General features: G+C 38.2%; 1 protein-coding gene across 1 annotated transcript; it reads left to right on the top strand.

Annotated features, from left to right (window-relative positions):
• Positions 1-258: 258 nt before the first annotated feature.
• On the top strand, positions 259-23,751 carry tmem38b (transmembrane protein 38B; the record flags this gene model as incomplete). The annotated part of the gene is given in 5 exon segments (XM_042333147.1): positions 259-415; positions 6,966-7,150; positions 8,760-8,847; positions 12,048-12,165; positions 22,028-23,751. Coding segments are annotated over 5 exon segments (773 nt in total), but the record flags the coding sequence as incomplete, so codon positions are not given.
• Positions 23,752-24,350: the final 599 nt, after the last annotated feature.

Below are 24,350 nucleotides of genomic sequence, written 5' to 3'. Positions count from 1 at the left end.
ATTCTTGCCAGAATTGTAACATGAAAGTCACCTCTGTGTTTCCTCACTCTCCTATTCTCTCTCTCTCTCTCTCTTTCTTCGTGTTATCAAATGTATTCTTTGGCAGATCTGGCAGAATGTTATTTTTCATAAATCTTGAGCAAAGTAATAGTATAAACATTGATTAGGAATTGCTGACAGTCTGTTTTTACTTTTGTTTGCTTAGACATGACCTTTCAACTTTATTGCTAAAATGTATTTCGATATTCTGTGTTCCAGGAGCAGTAGATGTTGCACATCGAAGCCCTATTGCATGTTGGTTCAGTGGTATGCTTTGCTGTTTTGGTGGATCGATTCTGGCATCTTTACTCCTAGGGGAACCTCCTATTGAGTCTTTCACAAACAACAGAAATATAATCCTGGCTTCAGTAATTTGGTAAGTGTAAATTACTTTTGGTAGCTTTTAACTTTTTTATAAATAAAAGTTGCATTCATTATTTTAATCAAATAATAATGACAACAACACCACCTTACACTCCTAGTGCCCTCCACCCAGGGTAGCGTCTCAGAGCGCTTAACAGTGGCGGAGTCTGACTCCGACCCAGAGGGAGGGGGGAGGTGGCTGTAAGCACAGTTGAACAGGAAAGGTTTCAGGTGGGACTTGAAAGAGGGGAGGGAGGGAACAAGGTGGAGGGATTGAGGGAGAGTGTTCCCGAGTGTTTTTGGGGTGTAGTGGCTGAAAGCACGACCTGCGATGGTGGGGCTGAGGGTGCAAGGGACGAGCAAGAGGTCGGTGCCAGTCGAGCAGTGGCGCCAGATGGTGGAGTGGGAAGTGAGGAGGTTGGAGACGTAGGGAGGTGCCAGGGAGTGAATGGATTTGAACATGAGAGTGAGAATCTTGAAGTCGAGGGTTATAATATTGTTGTTATTATAATAAATACACTTAAAACAATGTAATTCTTTCTCAACATCCTCCACACATCACTGGAACAAGACTGCACCAATATTGAGATGCTGGGAAACTGGAGAAGGGGAAAAACTCCCTTTAACACATTTTTGATCTCTGTGGTGTCTAAACATCGGTCCTATATATAAGACCAGGCTCTCTTAGGACTCTTCCTTTTTTTTATCATTGGCTGTTGGTCCTCAACTAATTTTCAACTAAAAGTTGGTTCCCAGAAATTCCACACAGTATTAGTGACATTCATGTACTTTACATTCATATACATCATATTTGTAAGCCAGTTACACACAGCAATGTCATGCAAACAGCCATGGAGTGAGTGACCCATTTTTATATTGGAGAGATTGTTGGTCAAGACACTGGGAGAAACTCCCTTCTCTTTTCTCGTCCCGACGTGGAGCTTGAACCACCAACAACTTTCTGACTCGGAGGCGAGAATGCTATCACTGAGATTGTGCGTCAGACCACCCATTGCAACATGATGAAGTGTTTTTTTCAGATAGCTTCTGGCTTCTTCACCTATACCTAGTGGGATTATCTTAACAAAAGATTAACAGCAGACTAAGAATTTTATGCTGTCGGTATCAGTTTGTCGTGCAGTGATTTAGTCTGTGAGCCGCATGAATGGTGCAGTCTGCCTCCTGCCCTGCACGATAGACCATTTTTGTGACTCAGAATCTTTATTAAGCAATTAATATTGCTAAAGTCTTTCTTGTTAAGTCATACTTTAAATTAAACCTTATTATCAAAATTTGCATAGACAATGGACACTTTAAGTCAATTATGAAGGCTGGAGTCTATCCTCTATAGGATAGAAACCATAGAAATTTATAGCATAATATAATAATCCTTGCATTTGATATATCACCTTATCGTGTCTTCGAGATCTCAAGATGCTTCACAGAATATACTGTGACGTGAATTGACTGTATATTTGTGGGCGAAACGCAGCAGCCAATTGTCTACATCAGTGTCCCACAAACAGTCATGGATAGAAAGACCAATTTTTTTTTCGAAGGAATTATTACCCCCAGAAAAGCGATCCACCAATCGACTAACGACCGGGTTCCTACTTGCTGCTAGGTTAACAGAGGTGTGTGGCGTAAGGAAACTTGCCCAAAGTTTCGCCCTCCCCGGGAATTGAACCCAGGTCCTCTCGTTTGCGAGGCGAGTGCTCTAACCACCAAGCTACAGGACTCCACGAGGCAACTTACCCCATCATGTTTGTGCAACCTCTCTGAAAAAGTAATCCATTCAATCCCATTTGCAATACAAAATTACATTTGTAAAGCGCCTTCCGCATCGGAAGAACGTCCAAGGCGCTGAATAGTCAGGGATTGGGACCCGACTGGGGGGGGGTGGCTGGGATCAGGGAGGGTAGAAGGTAGGAGTGGCCAAAGTGCACAGTCAAAGAGGAATGTCTTGAGGCATGCTTTGAAGGAGGCAAGGGAGGGAGCGAAGGGAATATGGGGTGGAGTTCCAGAAAGTGGGGGCAGAGAGGCTGGAGGCCTGACTGCTGATGGTGGGCAGGGTGGGGGACATGGAGCAGGCCGGAGCCTGCTGAGCGGAGAGAGCGGATGGGATGATAAGAGTTAGCAGGTCAGAAACGTAGGAAGGAGCAAGGCCACGGAGGGCCTTGAAGGTGAAGACGAGAATTTTGAACTCGATCCTCTTGAGGGATGGGCAGCCAGTAAAACCAGGCGAGGTTGGGTGTGATGAGGTCCTGGAGCCTGGCGTGGGAGAGGACATGAGCTGCAGAGTTCTGGATGATCTGTTGCTTGTGGAGGGAAGAGTTGGGAAAGCTGCCAAGCAGGGAGTTGACATAGGCGAGCCTGATGTAATGAAGGCATGTATGAGGTTTTGGCAGCCTGAGGGGTGAAGCAGTGGCTGAGTCGGGTAATGTTGCGGACTGGGGTAAGGCAGAGTGTGTCATGGCACAGATGTGGGGGAGAAAGAACAGTTGAGGGTCGAACAAGATGCCCAGGTTCCTGACTGGCTTGGTGAGGTGGAGTGTGTATTCGTGGATGCTGATGCTGCCAGTGCCTGAGGTGCGGAGGCGCTGGCGTCAGCCAATCGGGAGAACCTAGTTGTTCTGAACTGATGTTCAACTGTAGAAAGCTGGCTCTCATCCAGGACTTGATGTCTGACAGGCAGTTTGTCAGCACGTCAGTAGTCCTGGAATCGAGGATGAAGGCAGAGAGGTAGAATTGGATGTCATCTGTGTATGTGGAAGTTGACCCCATGTCTGCGGAAGATGTCACCAAGAGGGAGTATGTACAGGTTGAAGAGGAGAGGACCGAGGTGTGGACTAGAAGCAGTTGTGGAGACAAAGTGTGAGAGATAGATTTTAATCATTCAAGGACAGAACCTTGAAGGTTGAGGAGAGGCGATGAAGGAGGATAGAGTGGTCCACGTTGTCAAAGTCGGCAGAGAGGACGAGGAGACAGAGGGAGCCCTGGTCACAGATGGACAAAATGTCATTTGTCACCTTGACAAGGGGTGTTTCCATGCTGTGGGAGGGGTTCGTAAAGGGAGTGACAATAATGCATACAATAATGCTTATTTGATGCAAAAAAAAATTGATATAGCGCCTTTCCCTGTCGGGAGAATCATTTAGCTGCCTTTTCCCCAATATCCCTGCAATTTGCTCCTTTTAAATATTTATCTAGTTCACTCTTGAAGACGTCATCACATTTTATAATCAGCAGCAATGGAGAATGTCTAAAATAACAAAATGAAAGAGAAATGAAAATTATTTAACATTGGGTTGCCTCTATTTGAATCGGGCATCTTCCATATGCTAGATTCTCTTCTCTTTCACAGAGCGCTTAATGCTCTTTCAAATTAGTATTAATAAAAGAAATTAAAGGTCCACAAGGGAACCCTACCTCACGTTCAATAGAAGAGTCGAAGAGTTATGTAGGGTTATTGCACCATGATTTCTCCAACTTCTCTGTGATAGACAGCCTTTTCATCTGTGTATGCAAGATGCCTATGATTTGAAGAGTGAAAATGACCTTAAAAATTAGGTGATTTTCTATATTTGTGTTGTTGGCATACACTTTAGTACTTTTGTTACATAAAAAAAATTATACTAAAAGTCTAGAAAATANTTTTTAATTAAAAACATGGTAGACATTAAGCATCCAAAGGGACTATTTGACAAGTGAAGGGAATTTCTCTCAAGAGTCCCAGTGAACAACCTCCCAGAAGAAGTGGCCATTGTTTGCTTTCATTACAGTAAATCCTATGAAGCGCTTTGAGACATCCTCCCAACAGAGAAAGGCGCAATATAAAATTTTTTTGTATCATATAAGCATTATTGTAGATTTAACATCTGGACCAACGCTTACTGTAAAGGTTACTTGGAATATTCTTTATTGAAACAATTAATTTTCTTAGATTAACCAAACCTACAAGATACAGAAACAAAACTTGTTTCACATACGCCAATGTCCTTACTTTTTAAAAGCTTACTATGAAATCTTAAAAGCTAAATGTTCCCAACATTTCTGAAAGTCTAATGCTTTGTAACTTTGTAGAATGTAGTTTTCCTATTTATATTATACATACCAACTCTTAATAGTAACAATAAGAATAATAATCATTGCATTTGATATAGGGTCTTATCACTCATTTGAGAGATTTGGAAATCTCTTACTTAGATGTTGTCAAATTGGATGGTGGCGTGCTTCTTATTTGTTTACTGGGTGATAGTAATGTCAAGGGAAGGCTGGAGGATATTATATGCAGTGCAGTGGTCATGACTACTTCTGTAAACTAATGCAGAATTGCTATATAGACAATAAGATAACATCTTGGAGTCTTCATTGTTTCTGAAAGTTTTACGATTTTGAACTCTTCTCAGGATGACAGGCTGGTACTCAACTGGCCTGAAGGTAAGACTCTTGAAACACCTACCTCCAGTACTATAATTTGCATTGCTGTTTACTTCATATTTGAATGTGGAGGTTGAATGAATGAATCAATGAGGAAGAATGGTATATTAATCACTGTTTCTGAAGTTTTCCTCATTGTTTGTATGAAGTTCAACCTCCACAGATATAACTTCCTCCCAGTTGTTATTCATCTACATTTACGATCCAGCAAAATTTGGGAGTTTTTTTTAAAGGTAGTACTCCCACACCACATTTTTTAATGTTTCTACAATGCTTATTCAGCTTTCAAATGTATTTTTGTCAGCTATCACATTCTGATTGTTGATTATCACTAGTTAATTACTATCCTGTACATTGAAATTGAATTATTTGTAGCTTTTGCTAGATAAGAACTAATGTGCATGCAGTCAAAATTATGCTGGGTTGGATCACCTGAATCTCAAAGTGTCAACGTTTAAAGGAAACTGTTTCTGAGAATGATTTTTTCCTCTTTCCCTACCCAATGTTTTCCTTCCCTTCCACTCTATTGGTAGAGGAGCTTTCCTATTTCTATGTGAAGCTTGAACTTCATTCAAAGAGTAAAGACAACGGACGGTAAATAATCTACCAATTTTTTTGGTGCAGTGAGAAGATGATACTGATTGCAATCTAAAAGCAGTGTAGTAATAGGTGACAATTTCATCCATGTCCCTCATAATTTTTTGAAAACCAGTGTTTCATTGTGTTAAGATTTATAGTGTACTTGTTGCTATAATGAAATGCCCTTACACATATGGTGCATATCACCCATCTTTGCCATATTCCATTGTCTCTAGCGGATCAACTCTAAGAACCTTATTGTGACCTTCAAATCCCTCCATGCTTTTGCCCCATTCTACCTTTGTAATTTCCTATAGCCCCATTCTCCTCCTCACACATTTTGCTCCAAGAGTGTGAAGTGGCTGATATTTCAGCTACCATACACCCCGCGATGTAGAAGTCTAAAAGATCCCTTTTCTCTGGACCTTCTCTTCCTGCCTTCAAAACTTCCTTTTTCACTGTTCACTTTTAGTTAACAGTCTCGTTTATCCATCTCTTCCCATCTTGCTTGATGATCCATATGGTGTCTGCGAAGTGTTATGAAGAAAGCTATATCAGTGCATGTTTTTTACATGATGTATACATATAATGTATTACAAGGCTGTAATGGGAGTTTTGTAGCTTATTAAACTATAAGTTTAAGCAGTTTATAAAAAATGTAAATCTGCAACTTCTCACATTCCACATTTGTGACTTTGATAGTGGGAAGTATTCCTTTTGAGTGTAATAGTGACGCAAGGGTGAGGAAAATGTCATTGAATGGAATTATAATTTACAGCAACCTAAGCAGTCATGAGATCTGGGAGCAGATGAGAGTTCAAAATAGTGATGACGAAATGACTGACTTCATACACAGTTAACAACTGTTGCAATTTTTAATCCCTTTATATGCATATTATAATTAGAGTTGTAATTAGAAAACTGCATACTGTATAGAATGCACTGGTGGTCAATGCCCACAGAAATGGCATTTGATGAAGAAAAATTGATCAAAAGCAAACTGACGCAAAAATATACTTGGATCTTGTCGTGTCTTGTCTTGCTTAATTAGATTCGCTCTTGCTTTCAGTCACAGGTATTATCAATTGATTTGGTAAAAGACAGTTTTTTGAGTCAACAGTTTTGATTAAAGTTCCTGTAATGTATTCAATTTATTTATCGCTTTCATTCATTTTATTCTCATCTGAATTAAAATTAGATTGCAATATCAGCTATTTAGTCTAACGATAGCATCTAGAAAAGAATAATGTATATTTATGTGGCAAGATGTGGCTTAGTGCATATAATTATGGACAAATATTTTCAATAATTATACTCTAATTTAGATTTATGAACCATTTTATTTTTATTCAGTATACTGTGGTTAAAAAGTAACTATTGGAATGGAAGTCAAATAATTATCGTAATTTGTTTGGAAACATAATATCTAGATAATCTAGATAAGATTAAAATTTATTAGATTCCTTTAGCAAACTATTGTAAATGGCCTTGTCTTGAAATGAATCCCTCCCATATTTCTTATTCTGGCTTTTCAACATTTTTAGGTATTTGATATTCTACTGTCCATATGACAAGTTCTACAAGTGCTGCAATTTTTTACCTTCTAAGTTGTTTATAGCTGGTATGAAAGAAGTAACCAGGGCCCGCAAAATAGTTGGAGGTGTAATGGATGCACACAGCCGCTACAGAAATGGGTGGCTTGCCATGATAGCTGTTGGATGGGCTAAAGGTAAGAGGACTTTTTTCTTGAGGATGTAAAATTCATCCAGTTTTTTTTTATTGAGACCTGTTTTGCAAGTTTACGTATTGGAAAATATCACCAAGTTACTTGATGTGTTGAAGGTAAAAGGATTTACTCTACATAGTAAGTTGGGTGTATATTTGAGCTAAACTTGTACAACTTGAGCCATATTTGTGCAACTCATTCTATCAGTTTTTTATGTTCAGACATAATTGATAGGTTACTGGGGGGGTAGGATGGCTTCAATATAACACCCTTAGCAATAGCTGATCAGAATTGAGGCATTCCTCTCTAATGGTCTAAGTAGTCTTGTATCAAAGCAGGGGCAGAGTGCCCTTGCTGTGTTAATGATGGATCAAACTATTGTCCTAGCATATTAGTGGACTTGAAGGAGCAGATCAGTTACTGGGGGCTGCTATTCTCACCTGGCACTTGTTAATCCTGTAAAAAGCCAAAGAACTAACTGAATTTATACCTGGATAAGCAGCAGAAACGTTTGCCAGTATTCAGAGTGGTAAACTGGTATAACTAACATTATCCCGGTGCATATTCCAAGGCCCCAAGCCTTGGCTTTTGCCGAGATATGATGAAACTGTCAGTCAACCTGACTCAGCTGTTAGTATTGTGAGGTAGAAGGTTGTGGGTTGAACCCTCGCATTGGGACTTTGAAGTGTGCGTGCTTGTTCTACATCTGTGATAGCTTTGAGAATCATCAGGGAGAGAAGGGAGTTTCTCTTGGGGTCTGTGTGATTTACTTTGTCGCTGTTTGTGGGCAATTGCTGTGCATGTGGTGACTGGTGTCAGATTCCTTGCATGACCAAACACAATTATAGTTTGCATAATGATCTTCAGATGAAATTAAGATTGAAAATTATAAGAATTTTTGCTTGGTTATCTTCCTATTTTTGGCAGATTAATACTGCAAAACTCACAAGTCGTATCATTCTGGACCATAATAACATTTAATAAAGCTTGTGTGAAGTCTGAATTACAGGCAAATTTGTACAATTTGTATATAAAATCAGATTTAATCAATAATCTTCACTCTGCGTTCAATGCAACTGGTAAATGTGCATGGGGTTCTTCGTCACTACAGCTGGTCAGGGTGCATGTGGCTGCATCGAATTGCGAGAAATGTAGTTTTGACCTGTCGCCACGTGCGCCTTATTGGAATCGCATTGAATCGTGGGAAATGAAGTTGTTCTGCACATGCGTTGATGGATCAAGACTACAATTCCCGCGATTCAATGCAGCTGGCGAGTATGTGTGGGTGTGTTGACGGATCAGAACATCATTTCCTGGAATTGAATGCAACTGGTAAGTGCTGGAGTAATGGACGATGGGGGAGCAGCGTTACGAGTTAGGAAATTATTCATATGACTAGTGCAAATAAATAGTGGTTTTGAAAGGAAACTGGATGGACTTGGATTCATGTATGACTTAGGTGATTATACAATGTATAAAGTTAAGGCTTATGCGAGTTTTACTGTTCTGTGTATGTTTTACTAGTTTCACTGCAGCAGGTGAAGTGATAATTTGTAAGAAAAAATTACACCTTTATTATAATTTGTTGATTGCAAAATTTCTGTTTCCATAGGTGCAGGTTCTGGTCTGCTGTCTAACTTTGAGCAACTGGTCAGGGGTGTCTGGATGCCTGAGAAAAATCAGTTGCTGAAAATGCCCTAGTATGTATTTTGTTCAAAGTTGAATTTAAATTGATCAACAGTTGTAAACTGTCTTTGAGAAAGGAAATTGACAAAGATTGACAATAACAATGGTACAAGCTTATTGGAAATTTAGTTACTTACAGGATTTACAAATATTGCAAATATCAAAACAATTTACTTCAAAATACTTGGTCGCAGCTTACTTCCCAAAGAACCTGAATTCGTGTTACAACCAATCAAGATGATCTGATACTTTACAAGGTTTGACACTTGCAGTGTTACCAAATGTTATTGGGTAGATAACATTTAATTTTCTACATTTTGATCGCAATTAGCTGTGCAACCCTTTTGAGATGTTTGATGTAATAAGGTGCTATGAAATTAAATTTCTTCACTTATAAGTCACAAGGAAAGAAATACCTCACAAAGAGCTGCTTTGCTGTATGTAAAGCTGGTTCTATAATGCTCCCTTAGTTTGTATTTCTTTCAGCAACAGCAGATCGTCTGACACCAGACAACAACTTTTGAGTTTTCCTGTTATTTATTAGTGCAGCATTTTGATTATCCCTACCCAAGCTTACCAGCTGGTGATCAACTCTACTCCGGCTTAGGCATCATTCCCTGGGGTTGAATATGTCGACTCTGAACATACCTCTCATTCATTGATTACAAAACAAGGATTGATTCTCACTTTGTTGTTCAATGATATTGTGGAATAAGCAGGATGCTATTGTACAGCTAATGGGCATTTAGGCTAGTTATTATAATCGCTCATGTGGACTGTATTAAAAACAGTTCAGAAAATATTATTTCACACAGACTCAATAACTTGTAGATCTGATGACCTTTATTGCTTACTGTAATAATTCTCAATGCAAAGCACAGGTATGTTAGTAACTCGGGAGCACTCCAATCCATTAACCATAACCAGACTGATTTGTTCCATTCCCTTCCTGCTTCCTGTCTTTAACTCATTAGTCTTTCTTTCTTAATTGCCTTTTACTTTGTGAAAGAGATATCCTACACTTACGAGCAACTATCTTCCAAATACAGATAACAGCCCCTTCTGTCCTTTTCCCTAGGATTATTTGAGTTTCATTTGTATCAAAAAATCACAATGCTAATATTTTATCTGTCACCTTACATTTCTTATTCTGAAAGGAAGCAATGTAGATAGAGTGAGGTTTATTTTGGCTACTCTAGGCTTTTTTCTCCCTTTAGGTACAAGCCTTCAGGCAGTCTATTACTAAACAGAGGTTGGCAAATTGTGTCGTGGAGTTGCATGCTTATACTGCATCTGTGATAGTTTGAGAATCAGCAGGGAGAGTTGGAGCGCATCTTTTGTGTGTATAAGCCATTTATTAGGGCTACATGCAGAGGTTCCTTTCAAGACATTTGCAAAGTAACTTCCTGGAGCTTGCTTTATGGAACAAGATTCTGTTGAGTTGACAGCTCACGATGACAAGCATCTTGTCAATTCTGTGCTATAAACTGACTTGAAGATGTAGGTCCTTAGAAACCCTTTGCCAGTTGTTGTAATATTTTGGCTCACTTCCATTTTTGTGTTGACTATGGATGCTTTGATTTTGTTGTGCTTCATTCTCTTACTGTTACTTGGTATTTCTTCTACTTTCTTTACACAAAACTGCAGGTGCATCTCTTCACTTCACATGCAAATAGTATTACACGTTTCATGTATGACATGATAATTTTTAGATAATTATTCGAGGAGTACAATTATTTTAGATAATTATTTGGGGAGGACATGTTTGCAGGACTATGGGAGAGAGCGTGGAGGTGGGATTGATTGGGATAGCTCTTTTAAAAGAGCCGGCACAGATCCGATGGGCTGATGGACCTCCTTCTGTGCTGTATAATTCCATGATTCTATGAAGTGGGGGAATAACTTGACTGTGCAGAGAATTAATAAATTGATTAGCAGTTGACTCTCGCTTCAGTGTTGGAAGGTTTTGTGTTTATTCCCTATGCCCGGAAGTCCACAACAACAACTTGCATTTATATAGCAGTATTCACGCGGGTAGTGTCCCGCAGTGCTTGCCTGTTCAGATGGGTGTTAAAGATTACATGGCACTATTGGAAAAGAGAAGGGAGTTTTTCCATATTTCCAAATTTCAAATAAAATTGGTCATTTACTTCTTGGCTGTTTGGAATATTGCTGTGCGCAATTGGCTGCCATGTTTGCCCACAAAATATACAGTCAATTCACTTTACAGTATATTCTATGAAGTGCTTTGAGGTGTCTCAAAGAAGTGATAAGGCGCTACATTAAATGCAAGGATTATTATTATTTTCTATGCTATAAATTTATATGGTTCTAAAAGGCACAATTTGAATCCAATAATTGTCAACTCTTGTATCAGCCTGCAGATTTAGTACCCAAAGCTTAGACAGTCACTTCCCATCTAAGGCACTAAAATAAAGTCTAATCCTTCCTATTATTAGCAGCAATTCAGTGAAGTATGTAATACGTGAAATGTGTAATCCCACTTGTATATGTAGTGAAAATGAATGTCTCAGTTATGTAGTTGGTAGTGTTTTCAGATCAGTGCCTCTTTTTAGAGTGGTGGAGGAGAATTTGTGGAATACAGTGTACATTTCTCGAGTGTGAGCTGCTGGCTTAATTTTTGCTCATTTATAGTTGAATGAATTACAGACCTATGTGCAGACATGCATGTACATGATTTGCAGTAGAGGGTTTGGAATAATTTGCCAGGGTTTGCTGTTAGAACTGAGCCGAATATATGCTTTCAAAAAAGTTAGAGGAAGGCTTTAAGAAATATGGGGAAAAAAGGGAACATTTTTCGATTAGGATGGATAGCTTCTTGGAGTAGTGAACACTGACACGAAAAAATCAGGGGAATGGACTCCTACTGTGTCATTTTATTTACATTTGTGACAAGACATTTTATTTATATTTGAACTCTTGTTTCAATTTTTAAATCTTTGGAAGTCTGTTCCAGCTGTGAAAGACAACAATTAGTATTATTTATCTCTTCCAAACGCAACAATCTATTTAGCTCTTCCAGGTGTGCTGGCGACCAATGGAAACTTGGTAAAATAATACTCTCATGTATCAATTTTCTCTTGGCTAAAATTAAAGCAACATGTAGTATATCTGGTTCATTGATCATTTGATAGGTATGTTTATTGGACTTTTGTTTAAATATGTATTAATTTATACAATTTCTTCTTAATAGTGCAACAAAAGTATCTCTAATTGGAGCTGTCCTCTTTACTTTACAAGAAATGAATTACCTTCCGATGACTAGACACAACCTCATCTTTTTGTACACTATGTTTGTAGTTTCCACGAAGGTAAGCAGCTCGATCTATTTTAAGATGCGTCTCTATAATATTTTCAGTGTGTTTTGCAAGTGTGACATTATACAATATTTATAAGTTGGAGTGCATTGTCTGACTTTATTGTGTATTTTGTGTTGTATTTTTCTGGGTATAGAAAGCCTGCAATTAGCATTCAAGATAAATGAAATTGCCTTTTTTCCCATTAAAATGAGGTTGATTTTGAGTGTTTTTTTAAAAAAAAGCTGAACATGAAATGAAATGTAAGACAACTGGGGATGAGAGGAACAGCTATAATTCATGACAATGGGTTTAATTTTGACAAGAGGTTTAAAAAGCAATGAGAGACAAGCACAATACTTAAGAGTAAATAAAATGATGATGAGCATAGATCGGCAACTTGGAAAGAAAGGCGTTATGGTGATAAGATCAGTTAGATAACTTTAGTCAGTAAAACAGCTTTAATGTCTACTGTTCTACTGAAGAATCTAAAGAAAAGTTTAGTTTTTTTTGGTCAGCTGGGTGTCTGACACATGCGGAAATCCGTCACCGTGCTTAAGAGTAACCAAACAGAGTTCCAAACAACTACCTATACATGGAAATTCCAGAGATATTTATTGGAATAGAATGTGCACTCGCTCCCTGGAAGGACGCATCCTATTTAACTAATTTAGGTGCAAGTTGGGGACCTCAGGATGTGCGTTGGGGTACTGAGTCTAACCAGCTAAAACCATTTAGCTTATCATTGATAGCACTGTCTGGCAAGCTTTACCGTTGCTTGTCTAGGTAGGACTCTTGGGGCTTTGGCTTGCAGGGTTAACAGGAGCTGAGTGGAGGAGTCCCCGTACCCAGTGGCTCGTCTGCCCGATAGGCCGTGATGGCTGTGCTATCATCAGCAATGCTTTGGAGTACTGCAGAGCTGCCTGGCTCAGGAACTGCACTGCTGAGACTGTCACAGAGGTCTGGCTCAATTCTGACGTTCCGTTGCCAAATATCACTAGTTGGTCGTTTGACATCTGACAAGTGTGGGTTTGAACCCTCACTAAATAGATGGAACTCACAGGAACTCCCTGAGAGTTGCTGCTTACCTCTCTGCAGGCCAATCAAGGTGGATCCAGATGTGTGTTCACTAACTCAGACTCCAGGTAATGCCTTCCAGCAGCTGTCTCTCTAAGCCTCTAAGAGTTTCCTCATCAGCTATCTAATGGGTATCTGCCTTCAGCGTGTTGGGCAGACCTTTACACAACAGATTGTGGTATGCTGGCCCCCTTGATGTTCCCAAGATCCAAGTCCAATCCTGCGTACAAGGCTTACTCAGCACCGGCTGCTTAATCCAAGTCCTCATGTGAGGGACCTTGGCAAATAGACCTGACCGCTGTGAATCTGTCTCCAGGTTGCTTAGTGACAGGTCAGTGTAGGCCGGAGCCCTCACTCCCTGGTAGTCGTTCCTGTGTTTGCAACAAATCCACCTGACTGGTTGATCTTGGGCTTTGCAAGTGGGGCCAGAGTAAGCCTCTCCACTGCATCCTCTGGAGCTCAGATACATAAAGGAGAACTATTTGCATATGGGTCTTGTATGCTGCAAGCTTGACGTGCCATGAAATTTTCCAAGCAATGTTTATTTCTCTGACTATGGCTGGCCATTTTTTGTACGTCATACGGCATCCTGCATTACTTTTTAACCCATGAAAATACAAGACTGTAAAAATGTTGTAATTTTTTAAATTGAAATGAATAATTTTTACGCAGCATACACTTGTTTTATTTTGGTTATCCATGGACCAATATTTTACTATCAACTTCTGCAAAACAGTAGTTCCTTGAGATTTAATTCTTAATTTCCAGAGAAAAGCTGATCTGAAGCAAAATTATCAGTTAACGGATACCACCATTGTTTTCATTATAAATATAATCTTGTCATTGGAGCTACATAAATTAATTTTTTCATTTCTTTAAAAAAATCTTAGTTATCACAATAATCCTCAACATTTTTATTTGAATTTAATAAAGTTTATATAAGCTAGTTACAAAAAGTAGCTCTTCATCATTACAATAAATTCTACAAATCTCATTCTTTTTAGCCTTGTATATTTTCAGTTAATCCTTATTTATGTAGGAAAGAAGGGATTTAAATTAACTTTGCTGCCCATCTAAATTATCTTTCACATGTTGTTTTGTACTTTGAATTTTGTCTTTTGGATCCTTGAAACTGTCTTGAACTACACATAATCCTGATATCTGCCCAAGATTCTTTCTGGCAGAAATGCTGTAAGTCTTAGACGACATGTAAATCAAGTATTCCAGCTGACTTTCAAAATTCCACTGATTGAATCTGAAGTTAAATTATTAATTGAATTTGCTCTCAGCTCAACAGTTGGGATGATATTTTTGCCTTTTTAAAAAAAAGTAAATGATGGGATTGCTTGCTAATACAGTATTTAAGAACCTCTATTGCTAATAAATAAATATACCACCTAAACAGCTGAAGATTTGAATGCATAATTTCCTTTTCCACACCCAAAATTGATTACATTGCTAAATTTCTATCCTCATCACTGCACTAAAATTGTTTTGTAAAATACGAATACATCCCAACAGATATTTAACGACTAGAAAGTTGTTTTTGCATGGCAGTAAATCACGTATTTCAGACAGAAAATATGTCCAATGAAGCTGCTCTTCTGTCAAGCATTTGCAGTGACTATGAACAGTCCAAAATGAACAGTGTACAGTGATTTATTTTTCATATCTGTCTACCCCAATGCTCTCTGGATTGAATGTTTTAATCAAGGACAGTTCTAAAATATTAGATTGCCTTTGTATCTCCCTACTCTTTCCCCTATTTGCTCAAAGGTGGCATTCATGAATTATGGTTCATCTCACTTTAACTGGGAATTGTGTGAATGAGATTAAAAGTTTCTCCCAGTTCATTATCCTTATTATATCAATGATTATAATTCTTTACAGACTTATAGGCTATTTTAGTTGTATATATCAAAGTCCAATATCTTTTCTAGCAAAACACTAACCAGCAATTATTTAACAGCAGTGCTAGATTCAAACTTGCATTTTCTTGCAGTTGCTGAGTCTTAAGGCCCAAGGAAGTTGTAAAGGCTCATTCCTGCCTGTATTTTTGGTTTGTTTTGGATCTGTTACCCATCTGTTTAAAATACTGGTTGGTCTTCTCTGACCAAGGCTATTTGTTTCATAGGAGTTTTGCTAAGACTTTGTGTGTACAAGACACACGATATTTGATTGATGGTAGTAGATTAGATTAATTGAACCACAAAGCACTGAGAACTGCTGGCAATGGACACATTAGTTCACAGAAAAACCTTTTTAAAAAGAAGAGTCGTCAATATAACCAATTTGGTGACTTATTATTTCGATATTCAAAATGTCAGATGTAGTCAGTTAGAATGGCATTTCAATTTTCTTAGATAGAATCACTATCTGTTCCATTCCATTGGGGCTCTTCCATTGGGGCTGCATATTCTTCTTCTCTTTTTCCCTTTGATTTCAAAAATCAGATTGTACATATTGGGAATCGTACTGATAACTTGTGATAGCAGACATGACACATTTTTATTTTTTGGGTTCTTGGACTTGGAAATCTGTCTAATGGTACCCTCAAACGAGAAAGTCAATTTTGCCTCCGAAAATGGATATGCCACTCTGACTCAAACAATTTTTGACATTTTGAATATTAAAATAATAAGACACCAAATGAATTTCATCTCCCCTTGAACCTTATCAGATCACATATCATAATATTGGAATACATTAGTGTTTAGGGCACATTTTTCAAGTTCATTTTCAGCTGTTTCACATATACTGGAATGGATTAGAAATGATTCCCTTTGCGATTTGTATAATTGGTGGTAGCAACTGTATTTCAGCCTTCAAAAATGTTTTTTTTTTAAAAAAGTTCAGTTGCTATTGAAAATTGTTATTCCCCATTTTGATCCTTTGTAAACCAATTTAAATTGGTCAAAATACAGTTTATAATTTTACTTGTTAAATGAACATTTTAATGAGACAGTGAATTAGGCACTGGTATTTCCTTCTTATGAGTGATGTACTATTTTCCTATCTGGAATGGTCAGTAGTTTATTTTTCAGTCAGTCTATCACTTCTAATGTTATATCCATTACCTGAGCAATCTAATGTGGAAAGTAGATATATGTAAAGATAGGATTTTATGTGGTCAGAAAAGATGCATGACTTTATGTGGTTAACGGGACGGGGATTCTTCCCATTCAGCTGTTATCACTACAAAAACAACAAATTACATTTGTATAGCACATTTCACGTAAGGAGGACAGCCCAAGGCTACACCCTAAAGACCATAAAATGTAGGAGCAGGAGTAGCCCATTTGGCCCCTCGAGCCTGCCCCGCCATTTAATACGATCATGACTGATCTTCTAACCTAATTCCATTTACCCGCCCTATCCCCATATCCCTTAATCCCTCTGTCCTTTAGAAATCTATCAACCTCAGTCTTGAATATGTTCAAGGACTGAGCATCCACAGCCTTCTGGGGTAGAGAATTCCACAAATTCATTACTCTCTGAGTGAAGAAATGTTTCTTCAGCTCAGTTCGAAAAGACTGACCATTAATCTTGAGACTATGATCCCTAGTTTTAGATTCTCCAACCAGGGAAAACAGTCTCACTATCTATCCTGTCAAGATCCTTAAGAATCTTATAGGTTTCTATAAGATCACCTCTAATTCTTCTATATTCTAGAGAATATAGGCCTAGTGTACTCAGCCTATCCTCATTGGTCAACCCCCTCATCCCAGGAACCAACCTCGCGAATCTACGCTGCACCCCCTCTTAGGCGAGTATGTCCTTTCTTAAGTAAGGAGATCAAAACTGAACACAGTATTCTAGGTGCGGTCTCACCAAGGCCTTCTACAGCTGCAGCAAGATTTCCCTACTCTTGTACTCTAACCCTTTTGCAACGAACGCCAACATGGCATTAGCTTTCCTAGTTGCTTGCTGTACCTGCATACTACGTTTTTGAGACTGGTGTACAAGGACACCCAAATCCCTCTGAACTAGTCTCTCCCCCTCTAGAAAATAATCCGCTTTTCTATTTTTACTATCTTGGTGAATAACTTCACACTTCCCCACATTATACTCCATCTGCCACCTTCTTGCCCACTCACCTAGCCTGTCTATTTCCCTTTGCATTCTTCGTGTGTCATCCTCACAGCTTACTGTCCCACCTATCTTCTTCTTATCTGCGAATTTAGATATGTTAAGTTCTATTTCCTAATTTAAATCATTGATATGGACAGTAAATAATTGAGGCCCAAGCACTGATCCTTGTGGCACTCCACTTGTCACATCCTGCCAATCTGAGAAGGACCCGTTTATCCCTACTCTCTATTTTCTTCCTGTTAGCCACTCTCCAATCCATGCTAATATATTACCCTTAATTCCATGGGCTGTAATCTTATGCAACAACCTTTTATGTGGCATCTTGTCCAATGCCTTCTGGAAATCCAAATACACCACATCTACTGGTTCCCTCCTATCTAACCTGCAAGTTACATCCTCAAAAAACTCTAAAAGATTTGTTAAACATGATTTCTCTTTCATAAAGCCATGATGACTCTGCCTAATCATGTTATGATTTTCTAAGTACCCCACGACGATGTCCCTAATTAAGGACTCTAGAATTTTCCCTACCATTGATGTCAGACTAACTGATCTATAGTTCCCCATTTTTTGTCTCCCACCCGCCTTAATTATCGGCATTACATTTGCGACCTCCCAATTAATGGAAACCATTCCAGAATCCAGGGAATTTTGGAAGATCAAAAACAAAGCAACCACTATCTCTACAGCCACCTCTTTTAAAACCCTAGGATGCAGGCCATTAGGTCCAGGGGATTTATCAGTTTTTAATCCTATCAATTTCTCTAGTACTATTGCTTTACTGCTGTTCATTTCTTTAAATTCCTCAATAACATTAGCCTCCAGGTTCCCCTCTATTTTTGGTAAGTTTTCAGTGTCCTCTAACATGAAGACAGAAGCAAAATATTTGTTTAATGACTTTGCCATTTCTTTATTCCCCATTATAATTTCTCCTGTCTCTGCCTGCACTGGACCCACAGTCACTTCTGATAGTCTCTTTCTCTTTATGTACTTGTAAAAACTCTTATAATCTGTCTATATCTCTAGCTAGTTTACCCTCATATTCCATTTTCTCCCTTTTAATCAGTTTCTTGGTTTTCTTTTGCTGATCTCTAATATCCTCCCAATCCTCAGGTTTATTGTCCTTTTTGGCAGTATTATAGGCCTCTTTTAATTTTATGCTTATCGTAACTTCTCTAGTTAGCCACGATTAACCCGTGGTAATTTTATTTTTCAAGGGAATATGTGATTGCTGGGAATTATCTTTAAACGTTTTTCATTGCTGGTCTGCTGTCATTTTTTAATCTAATTTCCTATCTATTTTAGCCAAATCTTCTCTCATAGCTGCAAAGTTGGCTATATTTAGATTTAAGACCCTTGCTTCGGATTCAGTGGTTAGAGCACTCGATTTGCAAGCGAGAGACCTGGGTTCGATTCCTGGCAGAGTGAAACTTTGGGCAAGTTTCCTTACTCCACACGCCTGATAATAATCCCTCAAAAAAATAATTAATTGGTCATTTCAATCCACGACTGTTTGTGGGACACTGCTGTGTGCAATTGGTTGCCGCGTTTCGCCCACAAATATACAGTCAATTCTATTTACATTCTTCTGTGAAGTGCTTTGAGATGTCTAGAAGACGTGAAAAGCGCTGTATCAAATGCAAGGATTATTATTATTATTCAACTGTATCATTCTCTAACTTAATGTTAAATTCCATCATGTTATGGTCACTCTGCCCAAGAGGAGCCTTAACTTCCAGATTGCTGATTAGCCATATTTCATGACACAAAACAAGATATAGGATAGCCTGTTCCCTGGTTAGTTCCTCAGCATACTGTTCTAGACAACTATCTCCAATGGATTCTATAAATTCCTCCTCCAATTTACTTTTGCCAATTTGGTTTTCCCAGTCTATATGAAGATTGAAATCACACACTATTAGTGCATTCCCCTTGTTACATGCTCCTCTAATATCCTGATTAGTACTCTGCCCAATACTGTAACTGTTGTTTGGGGATCTATAAACTTCTCCCACTAGTGTTTTCTGCCCCTTGTTGTTTATGACCGCCACCCATACTGACTCTACATCCTGATTTTCTGATTTAAAATCCTTCCTCTCTACTGTTTTTATCTCATGCTTTATTAGCAGGGCTACCCCCCCACCTCGTTTTCCACATTGCCTATCTTTCCTATATGTCAAATACCCCGGAATGTTTAGTTCCTACCCTCCCTGTAACCATGTCTCAGTAATAGCCACTAAATCGTACCCATTTATCTCTATTAGTGCACTTAATATGTCTATCTTGTTACAAATGCTTCGTGCATTCAGATATAGTGCATTTAATTTTGACTTTTTACTATTTCCCCTATTCGTTAATGCCCTATTTCCTTTGTTGAGCTTTTGTCCCTTCTTGACACACTCTGTTCTTTATCTCCCAAGTCGCTGCTCTGCTCTACAGCCATGACTGTTCCTTGCAATGTCGGTTTACGTTTCACTGTAGTTGTAAATCTCCCTCCCCCCCACCTTAATAGTTTAAAGCTCTGCCTATCTCCCCATTTAATCGTTTTGCCAGGACATTGGTCCCAGCCCGGTTAAGTGGAACCCATCTCGATGGAACAGCTCCCTTTTCCCCCAATACGGGTGCCAGTGGCCCATAAAACAAAACCCCTGCCTCCTGCACCACTCTTTCAGGCAGCGTTTAACTCCTTAATTTATTTGTCCTTGTACCAATTTGCACATGGCTCAAGTAATAAACCAGAGATTATGACCTTAGAAGTTCTTCCTTTTAATTTTTTTCCCAGTTCATTGAATTTACTCCTCAGGTCGTCACTACTAGTTCTACTTATATTGTTGGTTGCTATGTGGATCATCACAGTTGGATCATCCCCTTCCTGCTTCAAATTCTTCTGTAGCCCTAAAGAGATGTCCTTAACCCTGGCGCCAGGAAGGCAACAGAGCCTTCGTGACTCGTGGTTGCAGCTGCAGAGAAGAGTGTCTGTCCGGCTGACTGTCTCGTCCCTTATCACAACCACATTCCGTTTTGCTCCCCACACTTGTATGGCCTCCTGTATAGAGGTGTTGGGGTGAGTTTGCCCATCTTCCTCCTTACAGACTTCCTTGTCCACACAGGTTGCAAGTACTGCGTACCTGTTGGACAAGGTTAAAGCCTGAGGCTTCTCCACCACTCTCTGGGGTCCCCTTGCCTACCTGACTGTCAGTCACACTGTCCTGTCCCTGACTAGTAGCAGTATCCATACATTTACTGAGCCTCAGGGGAGTGATTGTCTCCTGGACAAAACTACCCAGGAAGCTCTCACCTTCCCTAATGCTGCGCAATGTCTGCACCTCGGATTCCAGCTCAGCGCCTCTAAGTTGCAGACACTTGCTGCAGATGTAGTCGCCCGGGCTCAGGCTGTCCTCCATCAACTCCCATATACTGCAGTCATCGCACAACACCTGCCATGCTATTCTCTCCTCTCTTTCTCACTCTATTATGGTTTTTATTTAATTTTTGTTTAGTTTTTTTTAAAAAAATTCTGGTTCTGTTGTTTGAGTGTAACGTCACGTTGATGTCACTTGCCGTTTTTCTGCAGATACTCCGCCCTCCGAATCAGCAACTGCTTACCTTGGCTAGGCTTTATACACTCTGCTAGGCCTCGACTCCTCACGCTTTCCTGGCTCCACTCTCCAAATCAGTGACTGCTTACCTAAAGCCAAAACTACACCCAAAAGTCCTAACGGATAGGTGATTTTAGCTGGTTAAATACCTCACTGCATTGCGCTGGGGTCCCCCAAGCCTTGGCTCTTGGCAAACTATTCCTGACACTTTCTAGAATTAGGTAAACAAAGTGTATTCCCACATTGAAAGAGTGCATTCCACCCTAGACAGATTTCTCTGTGTAGGTGGCATGCATCTGGAACTCTGACTGGTTTGGATACTCCTAAGCATGGTGATGGGTTTCTGTGGATTTGAGAAGAACAAAGCACTCTTGCAGAACACTCTTTGAATTGTCCAACTGGGTTGCCTATGTTGTAGCAAATGCTATAAAGGTGAAAAGGTGCATTATAATGTTGATTAAGAAGTGTAAAGTGAATACGAAACTTTTCTCAATCAACATTATAATGCACCTTTGCACCTTTATAGTTTCTTACTGGTGCTCCCATATGGGTGTTGTCACTCTATAAGTATAGGAGTCAACCTGAAGGGAAGGGAAATATTACTTGCTTTAGTATTTTGTTTTTTCTGAAAGCTTTTTACACTTCTGTGAAATAGTGCATTAGAGGGAGGGTCTATTATTGTGTTGGGATTCTTGTGCTGTGGTTCTATTTTTGAAGCAGGTACATAGCTTGTGTTGAAAAGATTTAAATGTCTGTATTCAAGATTCTACTTCAGAAAAATAAATATGCTGAATGGTACTATATTACCTTTATGGCAACTTGAAGTACCTTAATATTTTTAAAATTGAAGAAATTCATCACTAAGTTGTAATTGCATCCAGATTTTGCTGCTTTTTAAAAAATATATTAATTGTCAAGAATGTCAATTTGAATTCAGTTCCGTTACCTCAGCACTATCTAAATAACTTGGTTTTATATTTTAAACTGTACAAGATGTCAAAAACTCCTGATAAGTTTCTTATCTTATGAATCCTATTCAGTTGCTTTGCCATTCTTTTGCACTCATTTAGATTGATCTGAACAACTTGGAAAATGTGTTTTTTTTTTAGGTTGCAATGGTACTCTTCCAAATTCATCACTCTCCTTTTGCACCAATGGAAGCTGCTTTGTACAATATGGCATTCAGTTGGCAATCATATTCTGCTGACCCACACTTTAATACTCCCGAACCTTGTGATAAAGGCGAGCCACTGGATGATCAATGTACTGCTTCCTCGGGTGCTACTTCTGATGAAACTGATGTCAGAAAACGGAAGACGAAGAAAGCTGATTGAAATATTTGTTGAAATCTTCAAGATCTATGAGGTTTTCTTCCTGTTAGACATTTTTAAACCAGCCTTTTTGTGAAGTTTGAAATTGAGAAATACCTTTTGTAATACTAATATTGATGCACAGAGAAATTTGCAAAAAAAGGTACTGAAATATGTATGAATGAAAAATCTTAAAGTTCAACTAGACATCCATGTAAAACCTACTAACTTAGATTTTGGAATAATACATTGACTTTTGGTGATAGCTTTATTTTTCTAGGTTACTGTGGGTTTGTTATAATGGTTAGTGGAAAATGCACAACACCTGCCTTTTTAGTGTAATGAAAATGTTGAGAAAACTTTTAATATTTATACCAAGCTTAAAATATTTTTTAAGATTGTAGTGCGTATAAAAATGTATTTAAAGTCAACAGAAATCCTACATTTTCAGTTATTTATTCCTGTTAAATGATCAACCAGACACTCTTGATGTTTTGGAATAACAAATGGGAGACCTGAGTTTGAGCCTGACCTTTGTACTCTGGTTTTCCTCAGTCTTAACGTGATTGCTGGTGAAGAGAAGGAAATGGGTTCTAGAATGGACACGTAATGAATCCATCATTGAGTCCTAACCTTGGGTTTTCCTTATTTTGCATCCTCAGCTTTCAGATATTAATAATTACACGTCAGTCATCATAATCCTGTTTATGATAACATCCATTGGAATAGTTATTGGCTAGAGTCAACATTTTGAATTTTCACACCGACTTAATAAGCTTGTTTATTTTAAAATATGTCTCAATTTGGAGATTAAATTTTACATCTAAATCTAGATTCTGTATACTAGATATGAAATGGTTTCATTTTGTTTAATATCCAGAACCCTGAATTTCCCCTTTTTCCTTGCGCATGTTCAGATCCATATTATGCTCATCCACACAAACACACCTATACACACATACACTTTGATGATAAAGCGCATACATTGTTATGACAGTTTCTTAAGTGTTCACTGTTTAAAGGTGTAGCATTTCTTTTGTAAACATGTATTTGTGTATTTACTATTTAAAATGACAAAATGAGGTAAAGATTTTTTTTCGCATGTATTTTCAAATTTTCTAAGATTGTACTTTTTGAAAACCTTTTACATAGGAGAATATATCTTCATTTATTCTTTGGGTTGACAATACTGTGAAGCAGCTATTAATCATAAGCATCAAATGAGAACAGAGAATTTAAACATATGCCTACGGTGCTTAAGGAAGCTAGCTGCATGCCTATAAAATGAACAAAATGTCTTGCAAGTGATTGTAATTTTCATGTATTGTTTGGTACTCATCTTAAACTAAATTACCATATTCATCCTAAAGGTACTGGATAATTTCTTGATCACTTTTATGATAGATGTTAAGTTAACAGTGATTTGTAAATGTAACAAAATTGTCATTGATCAATGTGCATTAGTTTTGAAATAGGTGCATTTTGGTTGAAGGATATGAAAATAAAATTAAACTTTCCTTCTAGCTTTTTCTCTGTCTATTTCAATTTTGAACATTTATTTGCTGGGTAATCTGGAGTAATGACTCCTTTGAGGATGGTTCATTTGATGATCTCTTATATCTCTGCCTATAATTGAAGATAGTGGAATCATGAGCAATTTATTTACATTGGGGATGAATCAATCTCTGGAAGTTGGTAGTACAAATACAGAGAAGGGATTATACTCCAGATTCTCTTTTCTTAATTAGTCACAGAGCAAAGTATTAAAATATTTTTAAAAATGCTGGTCTTCCTTGTTGCACAAAGATACATTTGAGAGAACATTTTAAAAGCAAGTGATCAGAGCAGTTATTTTCAGCATGAAACTCAGTATTGTCATATTTAGAATATTTGCAATTTGCATACACTGCTTTTAAAGAGGCATTAAACAAGATTTAGAGATTGATGAAAGCAAAGTTGAGATTGTAGATGTGAGCAAATTATACAAATTTTGGAGAATGTGAAAATATAAGCATCACATTTACATTTCAAGCAAATTTTGACCCTCATTATTATACAACAATAATCCTTGCAGTAGTCACCTTACATAATAATCCCTCCAAAAAACAAAACAATAATAAAT

This window comes from Callorhinchus milii, unplaced genomic scaffold (genome assembly GCF_018977255.1).
Source record: "Callorhinchus milii isolate IMCB2004 unplaced genomic scaffold, IMCB_Cmil_1.0 Scaffold1, whole genome shotgun sequence".
In the NCBI taxonomy this organism is placed as follows: domain Eukaryota; kingdom Metazoa; phylum Chordata; class Chondrichthyes; order Chimaeriformes; family Callorhinchidae; genus Callorhinchus; species Callorhinchus milii.
The sequence above is the reverse complement of the archived record's forward strand: the minus strand, read 5'-3'. Positions and strand labels throughout refer to the sequence as shown.